The 11,158-nt window shown below is 43.5% G+C and overlaps 1 protein-coding gene across 1 annotated transcript in view; it reads left to right on the forward strand.

Annotated features, from left to right (window-relative positions):
* The first annotated feature begins 238 nt into the window (after positions 1–238).
* Positions 239–11,158, forward strand: part of pot1 (protection of telomeres 1 homolog) — a 58,007-nt gene continuing 47,087 nt past the window's right edge. Inside the window, exons 1-4 of the mRNA XM_008402580.2 lie at positions 239–344; positions 5,068–5,201; positions 6,259–6,331; positions 8,924–9,024. Of these exons, the coding sequence (XP_008400802.1) occupies positions 278–344; positions 5,068–5,201; positions 6,259–6,331; positions 8,924–9,024 (375 nt within the window). The 5' untranslated portion in view covers positions 239–277. The remainder of the gene's footprint in view (positions 345–5,067; positions 5,202–6,258; positions 6,332–8,923; positions 9,025–11,158) is intronic.

Below are 11,158 nucleotides of genomic sequence, written 5' to 3' on the forward strand. Positions count from 1 at the left end.
ACCTGCACAAACGGAGCACTAACCATTCAGACTATTTGCTGGATTTTTTGACGTGGGTGGGGTGTCAGCTTCACACAGCTCTTGAAGCTCATGCAATCATTTGAATCAGCTGTTCTGGAGTAGAGGCACATCTAAAACATGCAGAGCAGGGGGCCTGAGGACTGGCTTACAGTATTCAATTATGCCTCATGAACTGATCAGTAGATTATTGCGAGGGAACGCAAAAGAAAAAAAAATCCTATGTCCCCTGGAGGGTTCCGTAGGTTCCCTTGTGCGCATGCGCGTCAGAGGAATTTTCTGCCTGTTCGAAACCAGGGGAGGGAAAGCAGTCATTTCTTGTTGCCGTAAGTTGTCCTTTTGTTATTGTCATTGTAGTTTCTAGGGTTTCCATATAAACATAAAGTTTACATGGAAACAGGTTCTGAATGGTTTAATGTTTGATAAGCTTATGCATTCGTCAACAAGCTTGTGTGAGACCAAACTCTGTTTAAAAATCATCATGTTTTGCTTTGAAAGAGTTGCCGATAAGCCAGCAATGGATAATAAGTGCTACTTCATTTAGATTATTAATTTTGACAACTATTCTTGCTTACGGCCTACATTAAAAGTTTAAGTAGACTTCTTTTCTGACTCAAAATGCGGCTTTAATGGGAATTTGTTGGATCTGTATCGGTTTTCACTTTAAGCTGGGATTTCACTGCTGCAGTAATACGAAGCTGAAGTTGGTTTCCAATTCAAGAACACACTAGAACTGCTCTAATTCCAAATCTACAACACCTAGACACTTCAAATCTGGACCAGATTATTTTCACTTAATGGCAGAATATTTAAAACCATGTTTGGGATTTGTGAAACCTTTTTCTGATTTGTTAAACTTTACTTAACAGACCGCTGCAGAAGATCTTTCCTTCCAACAGMCATCACCATCTATAATAACTCTTTGAAGAATTAATGAGTGACACCAGCATTTAATTTCCCATCAGGATTAATAAAGTGTTTTGAATTGAAATTGAATTTGAAAAAAACTGCATGGAACAGGTGTGAATAAGTAATCTGATCTTCAGTGAAGTTTCACAAATCACGTAAAGCGGTGGTCCCCAAGCCCCGGTCCGTGGACTGGTACCGGTCCGTGGACCAATTGGCAGCGGGCAGCGCAAGAAATAATTCAATATTTCCATTTTATGTATTATTTGAGTCTGGAGGATCTTTTATTTTGAAAATCCTTTAACCAGATTCTCTCGGTTACTTGCACGCCAACATTGAGGCCACAAGCAGCAAAATGAGTAAGAAACAGATCAGATGTCTTTGGAAAGTTTCCCTGTCAGGGAAAACCTCACAGGCTGCGATAAAAAGGCTAAGACAACCCAAATTGGGTATATTCAGGATTTAGCAGGAACACCAACATGCAGAAGCCTTATCTGACGGTTCACGCCCCCCACCCCCACCCCACCCGGGCCGCAGCAAAATKTCCAAGTCTTGACCGGTCTGCGGTAATAAAAAGGTTGGGGACCACTGACGTAAAGGTTTCACAAGTCCCAAACATGGATTAAAAATATTCTGCTATTAGAGCAGAATAATATAGTCCAGGTTTGCAGAGTCTAGGTGCTGTAGTTTTGGAATTGGAGCAGATCTTGTGTGACCGAGGCAGAAACAAAGGGGTACAAATTGCCCTTTATTGAAGTTTCACAAATCAGATAAAAATTTCACAAATCCCAAACATGGTTCTAAATATTCTGCTATTAGAGCAGATTAATCCAGTCCAAGTTTGAAGAGTCTAGGTGTTGTAGTTTTTAAACTAGTCGATTAAAGATGTGGAAGGTAGTGAAAAATTAGGTGGGATCGCCCTTTAGCCATTTCCTGAATCGGAAGCTGGAATCGGAAACCAATTTCAACTTTGTTGCAGATGTGATGATTTACCGAAGCCATCGTTTTTGCGTTGTAAAATGTTGTGTTTTCTGTTGGAGAACATTATGAATCTGCAGCAATTCACGGGAAAACTCTGGAGAAGCTTAAAGCAAGGTTAGCTTCTAAAAACAAGATAATTTAATTTCCTGTCTACAGCAGAACATCTTACAGCGGTAAAGCTAGCCACCACTTCGAAAATGACAGTAAAGCCAGCCTGCACTCGATTTTCACTTGCGTGACAATAAGTGTACACTTTTTCACGGAAATCGGCCTATTATGATCGGTGGTCSATCGATTGGCACACCTCTACTAACAAAATATATCCAGTTGGGGGAGTTCATAATGCAGTGAAGAGCACTATAAGTCTTTTAGCTCATTGCTTTGATGCAAACATCATGTTATCACACAACGCTGTGATTAGATGTGTGAATGTCCTGCATTAAAAAACTAGATTTCAGTGAATTGATTAACAAATGCAATGCAATCCTGCAATAAATTTCAGACACTGAGCCCGTTATCGGGGTGAACCAGACAGCTGTTCACTCCCTCTCACAGTGAAACAGTGAAATGCATATTAATTCATGAAAGCTATTGGATCAGTGAAGGCATTAATGGATTGGACAATGCCTATACAAGACAAATGACACAAATATTGGCCCAAAATATGGGATGGTCCTGGGCTGCCACCTTATCGTGGTGGAGGGGTTTGAGTGTCCCAATGATACTAGGAGCTATGCTGTCTGGGGCTTTATGCCTCTGGTAGGGTCACCCAAGGCAGACAGGTCCTAGGTGAGGGATCAGACAAAGCGCAGCCCAAAGACCCCTTTGATGGACAAAAACTTTGGACTTGGTGTTCCCTCGCCCAGACGCGGGTCACCGGGGCCCCACTCTGGAGCGAGGTCTGGAGTTGGGGCACGTTGGCGAGTGCCTGGTGGCCGGGCTTTTACCCACGGAGCCTGGCTGGGCTCAGCTCAAAGAGGAAACATGGGTCCCCCCTCCCATGTGCCACCACTTGGGAGAGGGGCCAAAGGGGTCGGGTGTGGTATGTGATGGGTGGTGGCCGAGGGAGGGGGCCCTGGTTGTCTGATCCTCGGTTGCAGAAGCTGGCTCTTGGGACATGGAATGTCACCTCTCTGGTGGGGAAGGAGCCAGAGCTAGTGCGTGAGGTTGAGAGGTTCCGGCTAGATATAGTCGGTCTCGCCTCAATGCATGGCTTTGGTTCTGGAACCAGTCTCCTTGAGGGGGGTTGGACATACTTCCACTCTGGAGTTGCCAACGGTGAGAGGCGCTGGGCAGGAATGAGCATACTTGTTGTCCCCCATCTTGGCGCCTGTACGTTGGGGTTCACCCCGGTGAACAAGAGAGTGGCCTCCCTCCGCCTACGGGTGGGTGGATGGGTTCTGACTGTTGTTTGTGCTTAAGGGCCGAACTGAAGTTCAGATTACCCACCCTTTTTGGAGTCCTTAGAGKGGGTACTGGAGAGTGTCCCTCCTTGGGACACCCTTGTTCTACTGGGGGACTTCAATGCTCACGTGGTCTATGACAGTGAGACCTGGAGGGTCGTGGTTGGGAGGAACGGCCCCCCCGATCTGAACTTGAGTGGTGTTCTGTTTTTGGACTTCTGTGCTCGTCACGGATTGTCCATMACGAACACCATGTTCAGGCATAAGGGTGTCCATGTATGCTCTTGGCACCAGGACACCCTAGGCCGCAGTTCGATTGATTTTGTCATTGTTTCATCGAATATGCGGCCATATGTCTTGGACACTCGGGTGAAGAGAGTTGCGGAGCTGTCCACTGACCAGTACCTGGTGGAGAGTTGGCTTTGGTGGTGGGGGAGGAAGCCGGTTAGACGTGGCAGGCCCAAACATGTATTGAGGGTCTGCTGGGAACGTCTGGCGGAGTCCCCTGTGAGACGGAGCTTTAACTCCCATCTTCGGCAGAACTTTGAACATGTTCCGGGGGAGTTTGGGGACATTGAGTATGAGTGGACCATGTTCCGTACCTCCATTGTCGAGGCGGCTTATTGGGGCTGTGGGTGCAAGGTTGTCAGTGCCTGTTGTGGCGGCAACCCTATTGGCTTCATCAAGTCGTGATCTGCAGCTCTCACTGGAGCGGTTCACTGCTGAGTGTGAAGCATCCGGGATGAGGCTCAGTGCCTCCAAATCCGAGGCCATGGTCTTGAGCCGGAAAAGGGTAGAGTACCTTCTCCGGGTCAGGGGGTCACCCTGCCTCAAGTGGAGGAGTTTAAGTATCTGGGAATCTTTTTCACAATTGAGGGAAGAAGGGAGCGGAAGATCGACAGGCGGATTGGTGCAGCGTCTGCCGTGAAGCGGGCGCTGTACTGGTCCGTCATGGTGAAGAGAGAGCTGAGTCAAAAAGCGAAGCTCTCGATTTACCGGTCGATCTACGTTCCTACCCTCATTTATGGTCATGAGCTTTGGGTCATGCATGACAGAACAAGGTCCCGTATGTAAGCGGCTGAAATGGGTTTCCTCCCCAGGGTGGCTGGGCTCTCCCTTAGAGATAGGGTGAGAAGCTCAGTCATCCGGGAGGGACTCGGAGTAGAGCCCCTGCTCCTCCACGTCGAGAGGAGCCAGTTGAGGCTCGGGCATCTGGTCAGGACGCCTCCTGGACGCCTCCCTGGTGAGGTGTTCCAGACACGTCCCACCGGGAGGAGGCCTCGGGGAAGACCCAGGACACGCTGGAGGGACTATGTCTCTCGGCTGGCCTGGGAACGCCTTGGGATTCCCCCGGAGGAGCTGGAACAAGTGGCTGGGGAGGGAAGTCTGGGCCTCCCTTCTGAAGCTGCTGCCCCGTGACCCGACCCTGGATAAACTGAAGAAAATGGATGAATGGATGGGATGGCTGATGTATCAGTTGACCTCTACTGATCTCCAGGTTTCATTTTATGGAAATTGTTCTACCTCAACAGAGCAGCTGTGGTTAGCAAGTATAAGAAGCCTCTTTTTGCCTTCCAGCAATGTGCGCATGCATAAAATTTCTGGATGTAAACAATAACATTTAACGTGTCTGCAATATATGTATAAATGTGTGTGTGTATTTCTACATAAAAGACCTTGAGAAATGGGTGTGTGGATAATACTAATATAATGTTTGCCCTGGATGAGAAAAAAATAATTTTTGTGGTTTTCATCCCAGGTCACCATAACATCATGACCGTGTATGTTCTGTCAGATGGGTCGGGGCCAGGCTCCCAGGTACCATCACACCTGACCAGGATTCCCATGGCTCTCCTCTGCCCAAACACTAACTACAACAACAAAACAGTCAAGGTTTGTTTGAGTCACCATTTGTCTTATTTTGCTGCCTCCACTATCAGTGAAAACCTCAGAAGTTGATTAAGATTTACTTTCCTGGTCACTGCTATAAAGCTGGGTTATGTAACTTTTATAAAAAGTCTTTTTTACRTATCTGTTTAAACTGTCTTAATGTCCTGAGAGTATATTATCAGACTCATAATCCAGTTCTTCTGCTTTCTTCTAGTGCTAACTACAGAAATAAACAACTTGGTCAGAAATAACCAGTCAGAGCCCAGAGGAAGGTCTTGGTTCGGTCAATCACGAACTTGTACACGCTGCTCACACTCTCCCCTTGCTCTCTGCTAACTATCTAAAGGGCTAGTTAACATTCTATATTCTGCCACCAGGTTAGTTCTCAGGTTAGTTAGCATGGCCAATGATGATGACTGATAAAGGATTTTCCTGAAACATTAAGTTGTTTGCATTTAGCAGCGTGTACATGAGGTTCAGTGACAGCACGAAGACCGTCTTTCTGGCTCTGATAGGTTGTTTTTGACCAGCAGCGGTGCCTTTCTTCAGACATAAATAGTATCACTGGGAGGAGTTGGAAGAGATTGATCTTTTCACAGGTTATTTGTGTCATATATGTGAAAAAACATTTTTTTAAATAAAAGTTATCTCCGCTTTAAGCTATCCCAGTGAAGTAATCACATTGAGGGGAAGTGAGTTTCAGGTGGCGAGTTGGAAAATTCAACTCAAAGTTTCCACATACAAATAGCACAAAGTCACTGCTAGTTTAGGGATTTGAAGGAGAATGTTCACTAAAGTGGATTAAAGTTTGAACCGACAGCGCTGTGGTATGTTCTATCTGTGCATGTTTTCTTCTCTCTTGATTAAAATGCGGAGTTGATAACACTAAAGCAAGAGAATGATTGATGTTTCTCTCATTTAATTTCCACAAGCTACCTGACATCCCTGCCTGTTTCTCTGATGTTAATACCAGCTGACAAGTTCTAACTGGAGTTTCTGACAAGCTCTAGTAAGAACTAATCATGTTTGAATATTTATTATAGTGTGTTTTCTTTTCAAGGGTGAAGTGATTCATAAAGGGCCGCTTGTGAGGGTAGCAACTGATGACTTGATCCTGAAAACCATCATTCATGGTAACCATTTCATTAGCATTGCTCTCATTCACCGCAGTTGGTCCCCTTATAGGAGAAAGTAGTTGATGGAAGCTGTGGCCCACATAGAAGAGAAGTCATTGGTCAGGGGAGGTTGTCAACTTGGTTCCAGCCTTCCCACCACACATCAAGCCCAAACCAGCCTCTGATCTGTCAACTAGAGTGCCAGTAAAACTTGAAAATAACTATGTTCCTGATATTTATCCCCTGCCTCCTGGTGTGCACTGTTGGTCAGCTGGCTTAAAATTTGTACCTACAGGAATGACAAATCCCTTTGCCTGGAAATATATCGGGCTATGAAACAAACATGTTGCATGTTTGTTTCAGCATGATGCTGAAACTAAAGCCTGACACCAATCACAGAGGACTTGGAACATGTCAGTCTGTACCAAGGAAGGTGTCACACAGCTCTCACAACTGTCCAACTACTGCAGGCATTCACACACACAAAGAAACAACCCACACAGAAGTAAATAACCAGAAGCAACTTCTTCATATGAACCTAGATACATACACACTATTATAACAGCTCGTTTCTATAGCTTTGGGTATAGAAAGTGTTCATTCCGCTGGAAGATTAAGCTGTAAAGTACTGTATTTTCCGCACTATAAGGCGCACCGGATTATAAGGTGCATAGAATAGACGCTGCAGGAGAGGCTGGAGTTGCGTTATGCATCCACTAGATGGAGCTGAACTAAAGTGAATATCAACAAAACGGTCCGACTGGTCGGCGAGGAGAGCCTTCTGCCACTGGGCCGGGCCGTGGCCCAGTGGCCATGCCCCGGCCCAGTGGCAGAAGGGGAAGGTCACCCTTCTCCTTCTGCGCATAGCATGTTCGTGGAGAACGTGGTGCTAAATGACCTGCAGACGACCTGATTATCAGGTCRGTAGGTAKATAGGTCAGTCAAGCTTTATTAATAGTTTACAAACCAGCGTTCTGACAACTATCCCAGCATGCATCGCGCGCTTCTTCTACGGGCGAAGATGGCGGCTGCTTACTGTAGTTGCTAGACCTGTTGTGGCTCAATATTGGTCCATATATAAGGCGCACTGGATTATAAGGCGCACTTTTGAGGAAATTGAAGGTTTTTAGTTGTGCCTTATAGTGCGGAAAATACAGTAAATAGACTAGATCCAGACATCAGACAGTTTGCAGAGAAAGCAGGTCATGTATTCACAAAGAATCCCCAGACTAAAAGTAGTTACTAGTGACATTTTTGGAGAAATATTAGAATCTTTGGAATTCTAAGATTTGTGACTGGCCAAGATGAAACTATGAACAAGTTCCTCTGGGGGCATTTTCAGTTATTTACAGATTCTGAAAGTGCTTTCCAAAGATGTCAAAGGCCTGTAAATCAAAAAGAAATTAAGAAGATATGTCAAATACCTTTGTTGTTCTTTACTACAAGTGTTGTACGCATTAATAACATTTTAGGGCTATTTGTAATTTAAAAGCATAATGAAAGAAAAATAGACTAGAGCTGTTTTGGCCAAAACATAAATCTTCTTCTGCACCATGTTGTGGTCTGGCTCTTGAACCATAACAAAGTGAAGCAATGCATAGGAAAAGTTCAAATTAGATTTATTTAACAAAATCATGGTTGGCTGGAGAAGAGAGAGCAAGAAGTTATGGAGGACCAAAACCGACATAATCGAAAATAAAAGAATAAATATATATTTAGTTTCTCCTTTTCCTTACGCGAGTTTTTGTTAAGTAATGTATATATTTTATTTCCCCTAAACTTGCGTTTTTGTCGATAGATATTTTGCTTTGCCTTTCTTTGCTTCTCCCTTTTCTGCTCGCTGTATTTCTGCTGCATCGTTATGTTAATGAGGAGAGCTCCCTTCTATGTCTGCTATTGGTCAATAGAGCTTTGGAACTAATGTCACTGCGTCAGACGTCGTGGGGCGTTTAGGTCCAGTCCATCTTTGCAGGCCACAGACCAAAACAAACTTAATCTCGGTGGTTGTATTGTGTTACTGACTGAAGTGAAGTTAGTTTCGAGTTGGATATTGGATTTTCCAATATCTGCTGAGTAAGCGGAGTTTAGCTCAAGGTTGATTTGATTTATGAACGCTAATTTCAGCCAGTCGTTCTCCAGCTCTCTCCTCAAGAGCTCAGAGGTTCTCAGCTTCTGACTCTATCATAGTCATCTGTGAACTTGAGCTCTTGTGGAATTAAACAATGCTTAAATACATTTTGGAGGATTTCTCAGCTGACTGGGGAACAACTTTTTTTGTTCCTCAAATAAGCAGAATAAAACAATAAATTTAGCATGTTTAGACAATGTTTTCTTTCAGCCGCAGAAAACCTGATATAAATAATTATTTTATTTGAGATATTACAGGTACTAGATGCAGTTAGTCAGCATGGATTGCAAGCTGCTCACCACCTTATTACCATCATATCAGACTCAGCACAGCCATAGCAGTTCAGTTGCAGGCCAGGCAGGCCTAGGTCTGTGTCCCTGTGACATGTTACATATTTTAATAGGTTTATTTGTATAGCACATTAAAACACTGACTTACCTTGAAACATACAGTATTCATTGATTTTATTTTATTTTTTTCAGAGGAAGATGCCATGCAGAGTGTCGACTGTCAGAGAATGTCCATAAACATGGTCATTTTTGGAGCATTAGCTGAGAGCTTCAGCCACAGAGTCAACCCAGGGGTATGTTTGTGTAATCATCTAACCTCATGCCAACCGGGTCTATTAAAACGGGACACTATGGCACTGTCATCTCTGATATCAACAGGTCCAGTTCAGAGTGTTGGCCAGAAACTGGAGCTTTACTAAAGGACATGCTCAACCAAAAATAACTTCATTTTATGTTTTAAGACATTTTGTGGCCTTGGTTCAAAGAGATATTTTAATGGAGAGGTAAAAAGGTCCTTTACGCAGTCTGTTGGCCAGGAGATCTGGTATTGTGTTTCAGAGTTCCCAAGGGAACTTTGACATGCCGTCTGAGGAGAGGTCACACAAAATGCCGGATCTGTGTACCCATGTGCAGACAAATGTCCTTGCAACCTCAGCAGATGGCAGCAGGCTGCCTCAGGTCAATGTGCAGTTCTATCAACCATGGCTAAAAGGTGAGGGAACCCCTGGGAATGGGGTCTGGGACCCCACAATGTCCACATGGACATGATCAAAATGTCTTTCTGGCACTGGGTAAAGTACCTGCGATGCTTTCTAACCCAAACCTTCATCTTACAGGCCACTATCAGGTGATATGTAGCTGTAGAATGTTTGGTTTACTGATGTATGATACTTAAAGTATCTCATTTATTCCTGAGAAAATGGATTTGACTGATTAAAGTTAAGCCTTCAAACCATAATAGCTGTATTTAACTGTTTTATTTGAGATCTGGAGAGTATTATATTTGAAAATGAATAATTTGCTTATTCATTCATGTGCTATACTCGTTCAACATTTTAGAATAAACTAACATTTCTTTTTCTACTACACAACAGCCTTTACTACTAAAGTTGAAGAATAATACAGATATCAGGAGTAAAACATGGCTAAAAAACAAACTTCAGCTCCATTTTTTTTATTTGCCGCTCTGTGCTTCAAGCCATCACGGTTGCTAGGCAACATAAGTAACACTGAGATGGAGGTTTGACAGCTGGCTGAAGGCTAGACCTGTCCGAATTCACAGTTTCTCTCTTCAGGTCTTTGATATTTGTGGCCTGAAAAAGGTCCGTCCTACATAGACCAGGTACTGTGAAGGATGCAGCCCCTGAATTYGGACAGAGTCATTGAGAAAGTCTAGTGCTCCTTTCACCAAGAGAACTGGGAGACGCAGGCATGGCTTGAACCCCTGCCCTTTTTATCTTTGATGCCTCTAATGCTAATGCCCTTTTTGAAGGTTTTATTATTATTATTATTATTATTATTATTATTATTTTATTTGTGTGTCAGGAGTTCTGCTCAACCATAATATTTAGCAAAATTAATGAGTCTGGCTGCCCTCGGTTTAATAATGACTGAGGATTCCCAGTTTCTCTGCCTCCATGTTATTAAGACAACGGGCCCATGGTGAGGAGGAGGGGGATGAATCTGAGCTATCAAATTACTAACAAGCTAACTATCAAATTATGGGCAAGATTTTTTTTTCCAACATAACACTTGCTTGTGAATTAAAAACGTAGGTCTGATGTTGAAGTTGGAAAACTGTTTCTATTTATGTTTTGTAATTATCCTTGCAATAGTGAGAAAAAGCCCTCCTCAAACACCAATATTACACCATATTGTAGCCATGGGAACACAATAATCAAACTATCCAGGTGATTCTTTGCACGTTTATAAAGTAAACTTCCTAATTAAATCCTCTGCTGAATGCATTGCATTTAATAGCATTGTCATTTTTAATAAATGAATGCTAAAGTTTTAGATCTATGGTCTGTGCTACAATTCAACCATATAGGGGCCAAGGAATGTCTGGAGAACCAGCAGCTACTGAGTTTTCTTTACCTTGATATCTCTCCACATTACAATTCTAGATCTCTGAGGTGCTAACATAAAAAAAATATGTAGAGTTAACTGAGCTTTTTTGATCTTTAAAGCCAGTGGTCTTTAAAGCCGGATCAGTCAAGATTTGGCCATTTTTCTGCAGCACGGGCTCTTTTCTCTCTTTTTTTTTTGCCCCAAATTTCCCTTACGACAATCTTAGAACGTTGCTCACAATAATCGTAACCGATCATCCTGCCGTGTGTGCAGGGGCGGATCTAGAAAAATATTTATGGGGTGGCAAGAGGGGGGCATGGATTTTTTTCAGGGGTGGCGGCATATGCGACCCCTGAA

Source organism: Poecilia reticulata, unplaced genomic scaffold (assembly GCF_000633615.1).
Source record: "Poecilia reticulata strain Guanapo unplaced genomic scaffold, Guppy_female_1.0+MT scaffold_240, whole genome shotgun sequence".
Classification (NCBI taxonomy): domain Eukaryota; kingdom Metazoa; phylum Chordata; class Actinopteri; order Cyprinodontiformes; family Poeciliidae; genus Poecilia; species Poecilia reticulata.